General features: G+C 30.3%; 1 protein-coding gene and 1 long non-coding RNA gene across 7 annotated transcripts in view; one reads left to right on the forward strand and one right to left on the reverse strand.

Annotated features, from left to right (window-relative positions):
• The window catches only part of LOC136085739 (uncharacterized), a 48,438-nt gene that overhangs the window by 18,113 nt on the left and 13,462 nt on the right, over positions 1 to 16,863 (forward strand). The gene's annotated exons all lie outside the window — the stretch shown is intronic.
• Positions 1 to 16,863, reverse strand: part of LOC100204635 (synaptic vesicle 2-related protein) — a 40,379-nt gene that overhangs the window by 1,493 nt on the left and 22,023 nt on the right. For all 5 annotated transcript variants that reach the window (XM_065807106.1, XM_065807108.1, XM_065807107.1 and 2 more), the window contains 7 exons: positions 11,735 to 11,814; positions 9,175 to 9,260; positions 3,115 to 3,213; positions 2,830 to 2,941; positions 2,662 to 2,743; positions 2,169 to 2,258; positions 1,695 to 1,808 (listed from right to left, as the gene is read on the reverse strand). In XM_065807106.1, the coding sequence (XP_065663178.1) occupies positions 1,695 to 1,808; positions 2,169 to 2,258; positions 2,662 to 2,743; positions 2,830 to 2,941; positions 3,115 to 3,213; positions 9,175 to 9,260; positions 11,735 to 11,814 (663 nt within the window). The remainder of the gene's footprint in view (positions 1 to 1,694; positions 1,809 to 2,168; positions 2,259 to 2,661; positions 2,744 to 2,829; positions 2,942 to 3,114; positions 3,214 to 9,174; positions 9,261 to 11,734; positions 11,815 to 16,863) is intronic.

The raw sequence follows: 16,863 nt of genomic DNA on the forward strand, positions 1-16,863 counted from the left end.
ACTACTGCAGCCAATACTGGGCCAAGAAATGGAGCTTGCATTCTTCTAGAGCAGAAGTTTGGGAAAGATATGTTGTGGTTGGCATGTCGTCACCACATTCTGGATATTATTTTGGAAGCAGTAGTTTTGCTGTGTCTCGGCCCTTCAAGTGGACCTGACATACCACTCTTTAAAAGATTTCAAAAAAGTTGGGTCTCATTTGTTTCTACAAAGTACCACAGCACAGTCTGATAAGAACGCTTCAAATGCTCTTACCGATATCACTGATCAAAGAATCGTCTTTTGCAAAGATTAACTACAAATCTTTCAACCTCGTGATGACTACCAAGAACTTTTGGAGTTGTCTATTGTTTTTTTGGGAGGAGTATCTTTGAGGGGCATTTCATTTAGAGCTCCTGCCCGTCTACACTGTGCTCGCTGGATGGCGAAAGCTATTATGCATTTGGATGTTTAGAGACCAATTCAGGTTGTCAAAAAGAGAGGAGAAGGGAATAAGGGATATTTACCTTTTCACGGTTCGACTGTACATTACAGCCTAGTACAGATCTCCTGAAGCAACCTCAGCTCCTAGACTTGATCTGCAGCTCTTGAAAGACTTGGATGCTTACAAGACCCAGCATCCTGAGATCATGAAAATTGCTGTGAAGAAGTTACAAAAGGCATCTCTGGTACCTATCAGAGGAACTTGTTGCTTTAGCTTTTTTTGATGATGAGGTTCGCCCTGAGACGAAGGTCAAGATGGTCCAAGCATTGAACAATGTTTCAGATCAGATACCTATGAAACGGGCTACTGTGGACTGCTCATTTATCCAAAAAAAGAAACTGGAGGACTTTGTCACGTTTAATACACGAAGATTTTTCAGCATCACAGGACTTTCATCACACTTTCTTCAAAACAGTGTGAGCGAATGTGAATATGATGACGAGTTCAAGACTGTAAAGTCCACTGTTCGAAGCATGAAGGTTGTCAACGACATTGCAGAACGTGGCATAGCACTAATGGACGAATATAATAGACTACATACAAATAACGAAGAGCAAAAAGCAGTTCCTGTTGTTTGTAGTTCAAAAATATAGACAGAAATATCCTGACAGAAAAAAGACAACTCTCATGAGTACTTAGTACAGTAACTATTGTCTTATATAAACAAATCTACAATCAAAGTAAAAAAGCATGTTTATTGCTGTCTTTTAATAAATAAGTAGAAATGCAATGACAAAAAATGGATGTTTTTAATGCATGTAATAAGTAAATAAATGTGCACCAAGTAAATGAGTCATTATCACCAGTCTCCATCAGTTTTATGATTTTTTCCTATGTTAATGACTAAGAGCGCATAGTAAAATATGCCTTAAATTTCAATGACAGGTAGCGCCCAGTAAAAATGTTTTTTTCCCCTTAAAATTTTTATATATTTATTTTCTCACCAAAATGAACCATTTCAGTAGGTGGCCCACTGAAAATCAAAAAAAAAAATTTTAACCTCAAATAAGAAACACCCTAATATATATATATATATATATATATATATATATATATATATATATATATATATATATATATATATATATATATATATATATAAATATATATATATATATATATATATATATATATATATATATATATATATATATATCTGAGTAATAAAATACCAGAATGTACTTGAATGTTATTAAATTTAATGCTTTACCTGTAATTGCATTCCTTTTGTTTCTTTTGACAATAAGAGAGATCCGCCGACACATAGAAATAGAAGAAGTGAGTAAATAAATATAGCTATGCCAGGTGTTTCCTGAATAATCACCTAAAAAAATCTTGTTAAAAATCTGGTAACTAATAGAGTAATAAAAACAATAACTGTATAAAAAGTAATAGGTGCTATTTATAATCATAAATGCTTTCAAAATTCATGTCTTTTTATATGTTATTTCATATATTTCAGTATCAGATACGTTCTTATATTATTTTTAATTTCTGAGTTATCCTCTTAATACAAGTATTTGTAACATAAAAAAAAAATTCAAAATATTATTTAAAATATTACAAAATATATATTAAAAAAAAAAATTATTTTGAAATAAGATTTAAATAATAATAAATTATAACAAGTTTAAGATGATAAAAAAAGAATGATAAAAAAAACAACAAGAAAAAAAAACCTTACTTGTGATACATATGGTGTGACTATGGCTCCTAATCTTGAGAAACCAGCTGCAGTTCCCAATCCAATAGCTCTAATATGAGTAGGGTATACCTAGATTAAAGTTAAAAATTTTTAAACTTGCCATTTAACTTTTAAATATTTAAATCTCTAAAAACAACTTGGATAATTAATCTAATTAATTCAACTTAGATAAATTAATCCCTTAATTAATATTTAACTTTGTTATTAATTAAGTTAATTATTATTTAATTAATAATTGATTCTCATATATATCTTCAACATAATAAAGTATTTTAACAAGTCAAATACCTATGGTATAACTTTAAAAGTAAAAAAAAGACGACGAAAACATTCAACAGGAAAAGAAACAATTCATAAAAAAGCTGACAAAAAATCACAGGAAAAGTCCTATAAAAAGTTACTCTTCACAGATCATTAAAAGATTTTAAAGAAAATAAAGGTGTATAAAATTACCTCAGGTGTATAAAATTACCTCAGGTGTATATAAATAAACCGTTTGAACTATTCCGGTAATAAAAGCTCGCATTCCAAAAATCAACAAAACTAACACTTTTCTAAAAAAATTGAAAAATATAACATTTTCATTCACCTGTATTTATTTGTGACCTGTAAATAGATTATGTTAAAAAATTTACTCAACCTGTTTAAGCATAGCTGAAGTGATGTTACAAGTAATGATGAAATTAAAAAAAATAAAACAAGTGTTGGCTTCCGTCCTATTTTCTCAACTAAGAAAAATGTAAGTAACAAGCCTAAAACAAAACAAAAAAAAAAAACAATTCAACTTTTTTTTATACATTTAAAATAATCCAAACACATCCTCCTACACCCACTGCACCCAGACTTTTACTAAAACTCTTTAGAAAAACAATACTTATAAATTCCACATGATATAAGCTTAAATACAGACAGCAATATCACATACCTGGTATCTCTCCTAGCACAGTAATAAGATATTTAATGTAGTTGTCACTTTCAACTATATGGCATTGAACTGTGGTGTTCTGTACTGCTCTCTTGAAATCTAAAAAGACTTTAAGTTATTGAGTTCTATTTTTGATGTTTTTATGTTAATTCTGACTTTAATGGTGGGAATGTGCAAATTACCTTATCTGGGAGTTCTGGGAAAAGAGGTATATATAGTGTGAAAGAGGTTATTTATAGTGTGAAAGAGGTTATTTATAGTGTGAAAGAGGTTATATATAGTGTGAAAGAGGTTATATATAGTGTAAAAGAATTTAAAAATTTTTATAATTGTTTACTTGTTTTAGAGATTTTATAAAGGTGTATGTGAATACATGTATATATGTACATATCCATGTACATATATACTTGTATTCACATACACCTTTGTATATACATATGCATATGCTGGATCTACAGATATGTAGGCATATATATGAATCACAATTATAAATACATATATATTGAACATTAGTGTTTGCATATATTGATATGCATAGAATCAGTGCCGGTTTTAGCACTACCAGCGCCCTGGGCGATATTTCTACGGCGCCCCTAGCTCAATTTAACCCCATTAAAAAAAAAGGCAAAGGGTAAAATAACCAATTAGTTTCGCCCCTTTATATTCGGCGCCCTGGGTCATCGCCCAACCAGGCCCTACCCTAACGCCGCCACTGCATAGAATGTTATAGAAATTTAAACTATGCTGTTGTTGATGTTCTTTATATTTATGTATAAGTTTTTAAAACAAAAATTTACATAATTATCAAACATTTGTTTTTTTTAAAGGGCCTTATTTCCCTATTTTGAAGGATAAACTATTGTATGTAGCAAATTTTTTGTAGCAAATTTGCTACAAACAAAAATTAAAATAAATAAAAGACTCCAATTTTTTTTGAGAAGGCTTTTGCCCCTTTTTATGGCATTTTTCCAGATATTTAAAACTACGCTTATATTTAAAAGAATTTATTAGTGTCACAATATAAAACCTGGCAATAACTTTGGTCTACGGTGATTATTTTAAAAAACTGTGAAGTTTTTTTATTTTTTATATATGTTAAAAAACCATAGTTTTTATGCAATAAAAACTAAAATAATATCTCTATATAAAAATGATTATTATTTTGGAAATTTTATACTTGATATTTCACTTCTTTTGAAACCCAAATTGACATACTTTCAAAGAATTTTTTTTTTAATAACAATTAAGACCTGTAAGATATTTAACAGTCTTGAATTACCCCTGAAGATATTTTTTATAAGAAAATTGTTGAAACTTATGTTATTTTACAAAATAGAACACATTTAGGAGAGAAGATATTTCTGAATATAAAATATTCCTAAATAGTGCTTTAAAGGTCACCCTTTTATAATCTTTGCACACTTTGTTAACTTCAGTTTAATATATAAAAGACAGTACTATATATAGGTCAGTATGAAATCAGTTTTGAAAATCTACCATTATCTTGGTTAACCTAAAACAATTTAATGCTTGGCACAAAACTTAGAATTTTATAAGAAAACTTTGCAAGAAGATCCAAAGAATTGGAAATCTGTGAACAAGGTGTGCACTTAGTCAAGTTTATGAATTTAAACTATTGAATCGTTTTTTAGATGGTTTTTTAAATTAAAAAATAAACAAAAAATAACAAAGCAAATGACAAATAATTAAAAAACAAACAAAAAAACCCAACAAATTATACAAAAATTTATGATTTGTGAAATATAAATTTTAAGTAAAAAAAAGCAATTGTTATTTCATAGCAAGTAAGTTGATATAAAATTTAAGAAAAAAGGAAAAAAGATTGCTTTCATTTAATTAAAATTAAAATCTATGACAAATAGTATCTAAAAAGTCAATATTTGTAGCTGCTAAAGCACGAATTAATTAATAAACGTGCAGCTCATCTTCAGTAAAAGATGTACTGTTTGCAGCTGTAGAAAAAAAATACTTGTAAATTCTATTCTTAAATGCGTTAACTGACGGAACCATTTTGCATGCTGACAGCAAGTTATTCCAATCATTGACAATACGATTTGTAAAAAAAATTGTGACGAGCATTATCATATGTGAATTCACGCATTAGATTATGCCAATTGATACTCTCAAAACCGTTTTCTAGCTTAAACTGTTGGATTAAGTCGCCATGTCTCCTGCGAGTTTCCAAAGTAATAAAATTGAGCCGCCAACACCTTTCAGCATAAGGTAATCCTATTAAATCATGAGGTACTTTTGTTGCTTTGTGCTGAATTTTTCAGTTTCTTTGATGTCACCTTTTAAGTAAGGACACCATACCGGAATAGCGAATTCCAAGTGCGGCCTAACATACGTAGTGTATAATTTACTCCAAAGCTTCATATCTCTTGATCTAAATGTTTTTTTTAATAGACCAAGTATCATATTTGTTTTATGTGTTGCAACCTGTATGCGTTGATTCCATTTTAGATCATTAGATATAAAGATACCCAGGTCTCTCTCAATATCCGTTGCCTCAAGAGTAAGTGATGTATTTCCATCATTCGTTACATTTTCATGATTACTATTTCCATAACCAAGGTACATAACTTTACATTTTGGAACATTTAACTCCATTAGCCATTCCTTTGACCATTTTGTGACAATGTTTAAATCGTTTTGGAGGATCAGGCAATCAGCATCGTGAAACTCAGGTCTTATTTCTTGTAACAGTTTAGTATCGCCAGCATAGATTTTATGAACTGATTTTAACTTAAGTTAAGTCTTTTATATAAATGTTAAATAATGTTGGACCAAGTACAGACCCTTGAGGAACTCTGCTTAGAACATCGGTTCAGTTGCTAGAGTGTTTAACTAAAACAGTTCACTATTTTCTACTAATCAAAAATGACTCAATCCATTTTAGAACATTGCCATTAATCCCATATGCTTTCAATTTATGAAATAGTCTACGGTAAGAAACTTTATCAAACGCTTTCGTGAAGTCCAAAAATGCAATATCGACAAAATTTCTTTTACTTAACGCTTTCGTGATGTAGTCGACACTCTCCAATAAGTTAGATAATAAAACCAGAAGTAAAAATTCAGCTTTACATTTTGTCCATACTAAAGATTTACCATTACTATAATCACAATTATACTGCCTTGATTGCTGCAAAAAGTTGCTCATTTCTTCCACCATAGTAAAAAAAGTTTATTTTTATTATGGTGCCTTTAAGCTATTATTACTATTATTGAATTCCTGGCAGTCAAAATATAAAAAAAAAAAATTAACACACAAACTATAGTTTTTCAATAAAACCAATGCAGATGTGCTAACCAGTCTGTTTTCCAAACGTAATCCTTCATTTTCAAGAAGTTGATGAAATTTTTCAATATATTCCCCAATATATTAATAAACTGACTTTCAACAACAAACAGTGGATTTTTGTCTACAAACAGTAGATTTCCGTCAATATATTACATAACAACTTAAGCATGCATGAAGGATCTAAAAAAAGTATATCATGTGCTCTAGTTTCTGGACATTTGAAATTAAAATTAACATCTGCTGTATCAATATTGGATCCAAATCATTTTACAATTTACAAGTTAGGAGCACAACCATTATATGTTAAAGATGCAGCAGTTATGTCAACAATATGAAAATTGGTAAGATACTGTTGAATCAAATAAACTTCTTGTTTATTGCAAATCAAAATTTATTATCATGTGTCTAATCTTAATATTTATACTTTATTATTACAGTGATTTTTTCTTACCCTACTTACCTAATTTATTTGCTAATTGCAACTTTTTCCATCATTAAAGAGCTAAAAAGATTCTTATATTTTGTTGCAATTTCAGACACTAAGTGCTGCAATGCTTTAAATGGGTTAAGGGTTCACCAGTGTTAAAAACATTTCAACACTCGTGAAAACTTAAGTTAAAAAGATTTAAAGCATTTTACCATCTGTCTTTGCATAAAGTTTCCAACTTCTCCAGCAAATTTTCACTTTATATCTGCAATAACATTAAACCATTATACATGTTAAACTAGCTCTATCTAAATCATAAAGTGTTTGTTATCATAAAGCTTTTGACTATAACTGGAGTGAATTTTGCAGAGCTTGTATAGAAACTAAAATTGAAACGAAAATTAAAGACTTTTGCTGAGAAAGTCTCAGCAATTAGAAACATTTGGTCCTGCCTTGGATATGACTTCTAATAAGTCTGAAGTGAAGGACAATGTTGATAATAATGACTTCAGAGTTCCTGTGATAGTAACTCCAGAAGTAACAGGGGGTTTGGATCAAGTGAATCTTTCTGAATGTGGAGCTATGTAAGTTGTTGCATCAATAACAAAGGTCTTAGGTCACCTTATTGTCAATCTGATAATAAGATGACCTGATTAACTATCATCTAGGAGCACCATTAAAAGATCTCAGGTAGCTAAACAAATAGTTAAAACAAAAAAGAATTCTTTTTGTACAGAATTGGCTCATCTTTCTTTATTGGGATGGGAAACTGCTTCCGGACATAGCTTGTGCAAAAGAAACCATTAAACAAATTGCTGTAATTGAAACGCGGAATCAGTCCCAAAACTTGAAAGAAGAACTCGCAAAGAACAGACTGCTGCTTGCTAAAAAGTACAAGATGATTAGAATATACAAGAAAAAGTTTGTTACTTGATACAACTCCTCTAATATATGTATCCATCTAGGTGCATGCATTCGTATTGAGGAAGCTGTTGGCCATGAACCTGTAAATATTGGAAGTCATCATCATATCTTGGAAGTCATTCTGAGTAGTGTCTTCACAACTATTTTTAGTAGAACAAGTGAACTCAAAGTTGGTAATTTTAGGAGGCTTCAGACAAGATGGTCATCCATTCACTAAACAAAGTATTCGCCAACTAAAGACAAAATTTTAAACTAGGATACAGAAAATTTTTGAAAAAAGATTTTTTTTACTGCATTGGAGCTATTGACTATAAATAGTCTCATGAGAATTACCTAGCTAAAGATCTTGAGGTCTTTCAGCTAAGTCTTGCCTTCTTTGGTGAAATAAGTTATAAAATGGACTCCAGGAGCAATGCACCATATTCGATGGGTGTCAAAAGCCACCTATTCAATCAAAATTATGCTACTTGAATGCCACGTAGAATTAACTTTTTTAGATGTTTTGGGCATGAGTCTCAATAGACTTCATATGCTCACCAGAATGACAAAACAATGTTTGGGATTCTCAAAAATTATCCAAATCATATTATTGCTGATGCGGCCTACATTGCATTTGCTCATCTGTGGCTTTTCTCAGAACACTTTGTGGACCTAGCATTCTTTTAAAATTGAGTATTTCCAGATGTCAAAAGAACCATGATAGCCAACCTCAAGCTTCCAAAGACTTGGAGAGCTCTGAAGAGAATAAGTACATGTAACACAGACTTCCATAGTCTTAAAAAATTTTTGACCTCAAAGAGCTAAATATCAAAAGAAGATGTTGGCAAGACCTTTCTGTTAAAAACTTCAAAAGCTTGAGATATTTGTTACCAAAATTTAACGGAGTTGACAAGATGTAGATTGTCAATGACAGCGCAGAGCATGGTAATTATCAAAAAAACAATAAAAGTTTCACCAAAGACAAGGATCAATAAAAATTTGTGTTTCAATTTGCCCAACCGATATCACAAGACTTATCAATCATCTTTTAAGTCAGCCATGAAAGTGGTAGATGATATAGTAAAAGATTTAAGCAAATCAGAATAAATTCTGTTTTTATATACATGTACACTGTATTTATATGTCAAACTTTTGAAATCATAGTTACAATTAAAATTAAAACTTTAAATATGAAATTTTGAAAATACCAAACAAAGTTTTACTTTTTTCACTGTAGATTTAGAAAATCAACATTTTTATTGACCCCTAAACATTGTCTGATTTGCTTTAACTTTTTACAGAAACTAATGTAAATAAAATAGGTAAATTTATATTAATACTAATGTAAATAAAATAGGTAAATTTATAACAAAGTTTGTTTCAACAATATTAAAAGAAATTTTACCAGAATTTGAAACATAGCAATCTGGTTTGCTTAAAAGAACATTTGTCAGCAAAATAACACCATAGTATGAAAAGATTGCTGTAAACCTAAATAAATGCATTTTTTGTATTATTCTACTTTAAATGCTTTATCAGTGTTTGGAAAAACAAATTAATGTAGTGGTTACATAATTAGGTTGTACACATTTCAAAAAACAAACTAATGGTTGGTGATTATAAAAACTTTCAAAACAGTAATCTATTTAAAAGTAATTTAAAAAGAAATTTAATTTAAAAAAATTGTTTCTACATATACTCAAACAATATTATTATTTAGCATAGTGGATTACTTTTGATTTATATTTAGCATAGTGGACATACTTTTGAAATGTTATAACTCTTAGTTACTCTAAGCAATGTCAAGAGAGGGTTCAATACTCTTAACTTAAAATAAACTTGGTGTTATTATAAGAGGTCTTTAGAACTTTTTTATTGTAGATATAGCTTGGAATTACTTCAGGATCTTCCAAAATTCAAATCATCAAAAGTTATTGTTTTTGCAACATCAGAAGATTTTAATCATCTAAGAGATTTAATAATTTAATTTCAAATTGATATATATTTTCAAGCTGTTTCCTGAAATCAGACAACCATCACTATTACTATTAATTTAAAAAAGATTTAAAGACAATAAAAGTGCATACAAATCTTTTAATCTGCTTTGAAAGTCTTCTAGTAATTTATAAGGTTTTTCCTAGTATAATTCAATCTTATAAACATTATACTGATTTGAAAGATTAAAAGAAGTCAAGAACTTTATTTGTGGAAAATTAAGGGTTTCTATTGTCATATCTTTTTGTAAACTAAGTACTGTCTGAGAAGTTTCAGACATATTTTTACTGAAGAGACAAATTAAGACTTTTTAAATGTTGCATACATTAGTCAAAAATGTTGCATACATTAGTCAAAAATGTTGCATACATTAGTCAAAAATGTTGCATACATTAGTCAAAAATGTTGCATACATTAGTCAAAAATGAAAGCTCTTTTTTTTTTCAACATCTTTATTTCCAACAAGACTGCAAGCAACCACTATTAAAGTTGACCTTGTATGTATGAACCGACAACTTAAAAGATTACAAATTATATGAATCAGAAAAACAAAAAGAAGGGAGCAAATTCCAAAAGATTGATGTTTGAGGAAAAAAAATAGACAAATAAGAGTTTTTGGAGCACTTAGGAGCAGTCACAGTAAACAGATGAGACTTGAATTTTAGTAGATGGCACAAAAAACACAAGCTCTTTAGAGCAGCGCCCATTGTAGTATTTATAAAAAAGAAAAAGAGAAGCAACATTACAATAATGTGATAATTGTGAAAGGTGTGTTGCAAGAGCAGGTTCAACTATGTTTACAATGTGTTTTGCACCTTATCTAAAATAGAAAGGGCATCATTGGAAGATCTGCCCCAGATATGGCAACAGTATTCCATACAAAGACGGATTTGAGATTTATAGATATAACAACCTTAACAAATGCTAATTATGCAATCAATTTGATATATGGTAAGAGTTAATAGTAGAAGATAACACCATGAAAAGAAAATAAAATGTAATAAATAAATAAACCTAAATAAATAAATTTTTTAATTAGATTCAAGATAAGAGATTAAGTGATTGTTAATTAAAGACACAAAAACCTTGCTTATGATAGTAAAAAGACTAATGGGACGGTAGTTAGATGAGTCAGAGCCCAGCAGGCTGGAAAACAAGACTCTGATGAGCACTTTTTAAATAGTTTTAAAAGTATAGACGACAGTTCCAGATAACACTTCAGGCACAGAAGCTGGAGTGATACGACGGTTAGGCAATGGATTAACCTGTTTTTTGGAGAAAAGTAAGGCTTGACTTGGAATTGTCGAGAGGGAATAAAAGATTCCATGCCAGCCTGAATCCAAGAAGTTACAGAAGAAGCACATTTATCAGCAGGAAGACAAAAGATTTCAACCCAAGGGCCATCATGAAGAAAACTGTAGGCAGATTCCCAGTCAGCTTTAAGGTAATTGTAACAATTGTAGGGTAATTCTGATAATCAAGAAGAATGAGATAATAGTTTGAGAGATTAAACGGTGATCAGAAGCACCTAAGGGTAAATGTGAAGAAACTGAGCATTGACAAGGATCAGAAACAATACATAAGTTGAGAAGGTAAATGATTTGGATTGTCTGGAAAGCGAGTTGTCTAGATCTTGCAATAAATTGATATCATCAAGAATTTCAAATGCCTTTTCTCTTTTAATCAAATTTGATCATAAATACCAATACAAAGCAAATCGTTTTTTAGTAACTCATGTTGACAAATCTATGATAAAAAAAGTCTCTAATTGTATGACCAAGTAATAAATATGTTTTTTTGTTCTCTAAAATATATAAATATATTTATATATTTAAAATTACAAGTAAAAAAAAACCCTCCGGGGGAGATAAATATAGTAAAAAAATAAAATATATAGTGCAAAAAAATACACATATAGTGTTTATAGTGAACAAACAAAACTTTTTATATATTTACCATATATTATTTACCATAGCAACCAGAGAATAAGCGTAGTTCTTCGATGTTCACATTGTAATAATTCTAAAAATTTTCCTCTATTTTTGCTTTCCTAAAAATAAACATGCTTTAATTTCATCACCATCATAAAAAAAAATTATATCACTCTTGCTTTATCCAAATCTCATCAACTTTTTACAATTAACTTTGTCTGTCCTTACTAAATATGATTTATACACATAAATTTGGGCATTGGCAAAATGCAGAAACATGCAAAGGAGTATTGCTACATCGACTTAATTATTAAGTTTGGATTAATATTAGGAGCAATTTTCTGCTATTTATTCCTGCATTTTACCCATTGACAATTTCAGCATTTTTACATTTTACTTTTGTCTATTAATTTTATACCTACAAATGTAAACAATAATTAAAATAAAAAAAAGACTTGATTTTTAGACCTCCAAGATATTTACAATTTTGTGAACACAATATGCAAGTTTTTAAACTTCAAAGTACACAGTTTTTAATATAAAAGTAGCTATAATAAATAAACACCTGTATGAAAAATTTTAAAATGATTAATGCACTCGTACTAGCCATTTTTGTGCATCAGTGTACCTATATTGGTAATGAAAATTGTATACTTTAACAAGAAAAAATACTATGTGTGAATTTAAAGATAGTAAAAAAATTTAACAATATCCTTTAAACACACATTTTACTTTTAATTATTTTATTTTGAAACACATCACATGCGGTAGTGGTGTAGTGGTAAGAGCGCTCCCTTTGTAAGCGAGAGGTTCGGAGTTTGACTCCCACCATGTCCCTGGAAGTACCGCGCTCAACTTAGTTTCTCCGCGCAGTGGCCTTGCTAGGCAAGGTTCGTGTTTTGGAGTTAAAGAGTTGAGAGAGGGTTGCTCCACGAATATCAACTAAAAATAAAAAATAAAAAACACAAAAAAAAAATGAGTAGCCTCCTCGACTGTAGCGGCCCCCTTGGGTCTTGGGGAGGTGAATAATCTCCCCAAGGAGATTTATCTTATTACATATTACGATATCTAAATAACACAACATCTTATTTAGATATCGTAATATGTAATAAGAAACACAACATGTAATTAAGAAATCGTAAAATTTAATTAAGAAACACAACATGTAAATAAGAAAATAATTAGGAATACATAAACTTTAATTAAAAAATTGTAATATGTAAATGAGAATACATTATTTGTAATTGTAAATTCACAATGTAAGCTTATAGGTCATTATAAAAGGTTTTCTAGAACATGAATTTGAATAAGTAAATAATATCAAATAATATCAATACACTATGTACAGTATCGGACAAAACAAGTGCAACCAAATAATGCTAATGTAGTTTCTTATATAAAAGTGCTGCATTTTTTCAATTTAGAGAAATAACTATGTAACTGTTTAGAGACAAAGTTCTTCAAGTTTAATTCATCGCAAAGTTCATTATTTGTACACGAAAATTAATAAATTAATCAAAAGTATTAAAAAAGTTGATTTCCTTCTGGACAAAACAAGTGCAACTCGACAAAATGTTGACCAAGCTGTATTTCGCTATCAATATTTCGTGGCGAATCCTTTGTTGTCGATCACAGCCTTGCATCTTCGAGGCATAGATTCTATCAGGTGATCAATGAAACTTTGTGGAATTGCTGCCCAGGCCTTTTGGATTTGTTCAAACAGTTGATCCTTATTACGAACACATTCACGATTAATTCTGCGGTTGACGATCTCCACAGGTTCTCGATAGGGTTGAGATCCGGAGATTGAGGCAGCCAATCCATCACCGAGAGGTGGTTGTCTTGAATCCACTGCTTGACTACTTTTGCAGTGTGTTTCGGATCGTTGTCTTGCTGAAAAACCCATTTTATTGGCATATTCCATTCAGCATGAGGTAACATAACATCTTTCAGGATATTTTTATACATGAAACGGTCCATTATTCCATCGTTTCAATGTATTGGACCTAGATCATTAGCAGAAAAACACCCCCAGACCATTACATTGCCTCCACCATGCTTCACGGTCTTATGGCAGTAACGTAAATCAAGGCGTTTTCCGTGTTACATTTACCTTGTGATGATACAATAATGTTATGTGGAACACAACGCCTTGGTTGGATGTGGACTGTATTGATGTAATGAAACACTTGTTGTATTTCACTTCTTGTATTGATGTTCTTTGATAAAACACTTTGATAAAACTCAATTTGATAAACTGTTTTGATAATACTGACTGATTGACTGCCATATACTGACTGAATTACATGTCGATTTACATGTCTCTTATATCGTAAAATGAACCTGTGTGAACCTGTTCTGGAAGATTCTAGATGCTTCTTTTCGATGCTTCTGGAAGCGTCTGGATGTTCCTGGACACTTCTGGATGCTACTGGATGCTTCCAGATGCTTCTTCTGGAAACTTCTGGAAGCTTCTGCATGCTTCTGGAAACTTCTGGAAACTTCTGGATACTTCCTTTAATTATTTAAAAACTTCTGTGACGTTGACACGAACCAGACTTAAGAAAATGAAACAAACCAAAAAAGTTGCACTTGTTTTGTCCGCTGCAAAATGGCACTTGTCAACGAAATTCTGCCTGTGTGCTGTCACCTGCCAACTGATTGCTCATGTCATGGCATGCTATGACTCCAGACTCCTGAATTGTTTGCTGTGGTAGTATAGTTCGTTTCGTTTTAAAGACATGTAAAATTAGGAACACTTTTTAGTATTGTTTGATGTTGGTTGCAAATGTTTTGTCCAATACTGTATATATAATGTCAATACACTATGATCCGAAAGTCTGCTATTAAATTGAACCTGTGTCAGCATTTATTTCACCTAATTAGCCTACATCCGCAGAACATGTATATATAATGTCAATTCAATATATAATGTCAATACACTATGACCCGAAAGTCTGCTATTAAATTGAATCTGTGTGAGCATTTATTTCACTTAAATAGCCTACACCCGCAGAACCAACTTGTCCAATTTGTTGGCATAAACTACATACAACCAAACAAGTTGAACAAAAACATTACGCTTTATTATCACCGAATGACAGAAGAAGAGTTGCTAAATGCATTAAGCAAAATGATGATTGGGTGACAAGGGTGCAAAATTTAGGGATCAAATATAAGTTAGCTTTCAATTAGGTTTGCAGCGGAAATTCAAATTTTATCGGAAGAGATGGTTTAAACCAAAAAAATTCACTGAAGTTCAAGGCAGATTGTTTTCATTAAAAAAAGTGCACAAGAAAATTTCTAAAAGAAACAGTAATCAAAACAAACAAAAAAGAGCTGAATATGTTAGGAACATCAACAAACTAACAAAATCACTAATGATCATCAAATAGTTTGGTTGGGTGAAACAAATTTTAACCATTTTGCAGAAAAATGCCAGGACATGCCAAACAAGAAAGAAGAGCAATAATGAAAATACCTGCTTCAAATGGTGCAAACATACATTTTTTAAAGGATTTGGTCATTGTAACAGACAATGCTTCATGTTACGCTCGTTTGGAAAGGGTATTTAAAAATTCTTCAGCTTAGTTGTAATGTTTAGGACCCTATAGTTCAATGTTGGACTGTAGGGTAAATCTGGCCTAGAATTAAAAACAATCTGGCCTAAAATTAATAACAATCTGGCCTAAAATTGAAAGTAACGCTAAAAATGTGATTCGCATTTCATCTGTATTCAGGGCTAGGATTGTGAAACAATGAGTACAGTATTTGAAAAGAATTGGGACTGCGGCAAAAAATATAATAATAGGAGGTGATTGTGCATGTACTGTTTAACATACTACAAAACATTATGCAACGATTTTAAATATGGAAGATGCCCAAGTTGGTGTTTAACTGAATATTACATTGATTTTTAATGACATTGTTTAAACTCAATTTAAGTCTTTATTCTTTTTTAAATAAATTATTTGTGTTTTATTTATTACTCTGATTTCTCAAATGAATTTTTTACAAGCAAAAAAAGCTAAGAACAGATAGGATTTTTCCAGTTTATGCCAAAACCGCAAATTCCTTTTTCATCACTTTTTTACTTTACTGATAGTATATTATTATTTATTGAAAACCAACCCATAGGGCCACCTTGGCCAAATTAGGAACCAATCTTTAATTACAAGGTAAATTAAGCAACAAAATTAAAAAAGCAAAGAACCTAGTTCTGAGAATCTATATTACAAACATTTCTTAATTACAACTATTATGTTATCAATTACATCTTGAGTTTCTTAATTTCAACTTTCATGTTCTAAACTATATCTTACGTTTCTCAATTCCAACTTTCATCTTCTCAATTACATTTTATGTTTCTTAATTACAACATTCAAGTTTTTAATTACATTATAAAAAGGTGTAAAAATGATATTTCAACAAAAAATACTCATCTTAGGCAGATATAAAATGCATCTGGTTATATTCTTGTTAAAGGCTACGTTAGGCTTCTTGTTTAAGATAAATAATAAACATGCAACTCAATCTCCAAATAAAATTAATCAGCTCTAAAAATTATCTCCGATAACTGTTAAACTCAGTATAATGATTCTGAGGTCAGCCAGTAATAAAGATTCCCAAACTGTGCATTTCTATGTAGCTCTCACAGTAAGTATAAGTATCATAAAACATAGATGGTGTCTGTTGTGTCTTAGGTGTGAATTGTTAATGCCACATAGAGTTTGAATCCAAAAACTTTTTTTGAGTCAAACTCTTTAAACAATTTAAACTATAATTTAGTACTTAAAACGTAAAAAACAATCATTGTAACCAAATTACAATCTTTGAAGATCACAAATCTTATCAAATATTTGTGATCTTCAAAACAAAATCTTTATGATATTCAAAGTACTGTTTATCCATAGACTATTCTTTATGTGTTTACGTTTAGCAACATTTCACTGAATTACTGTTCTTTTTGTTCTTTATTAATTATTCCAGTTCTTTCTTTTTATTCGTCTGTTAATGCTGTTACAGGCCTGGTTATGAAATTTTGTTGCGTAACCAAAAAGCATAACGCAAATAACTCAATATAAATAATTTCAATATGAAATATTCTTAAGTAACTCATATTTGCATTGTTAAAAGTTAAATTACATAAGTTGAGTATTTCAAGGTAC

This window comes from Hydra vulgaris, chromosome 10 (genome assembly GCF_038396675.1).
Source record: "Hydra vulgaris chromosome 10, alternate assembly HydraT2T_AEP".
NCBI classification, from domain to species: Eukaryota; Metazoa; Cnidaria; class Hydrozoa; order Anthoathecata; family Hydridae; genus Hydra; species Hydra vulgaris.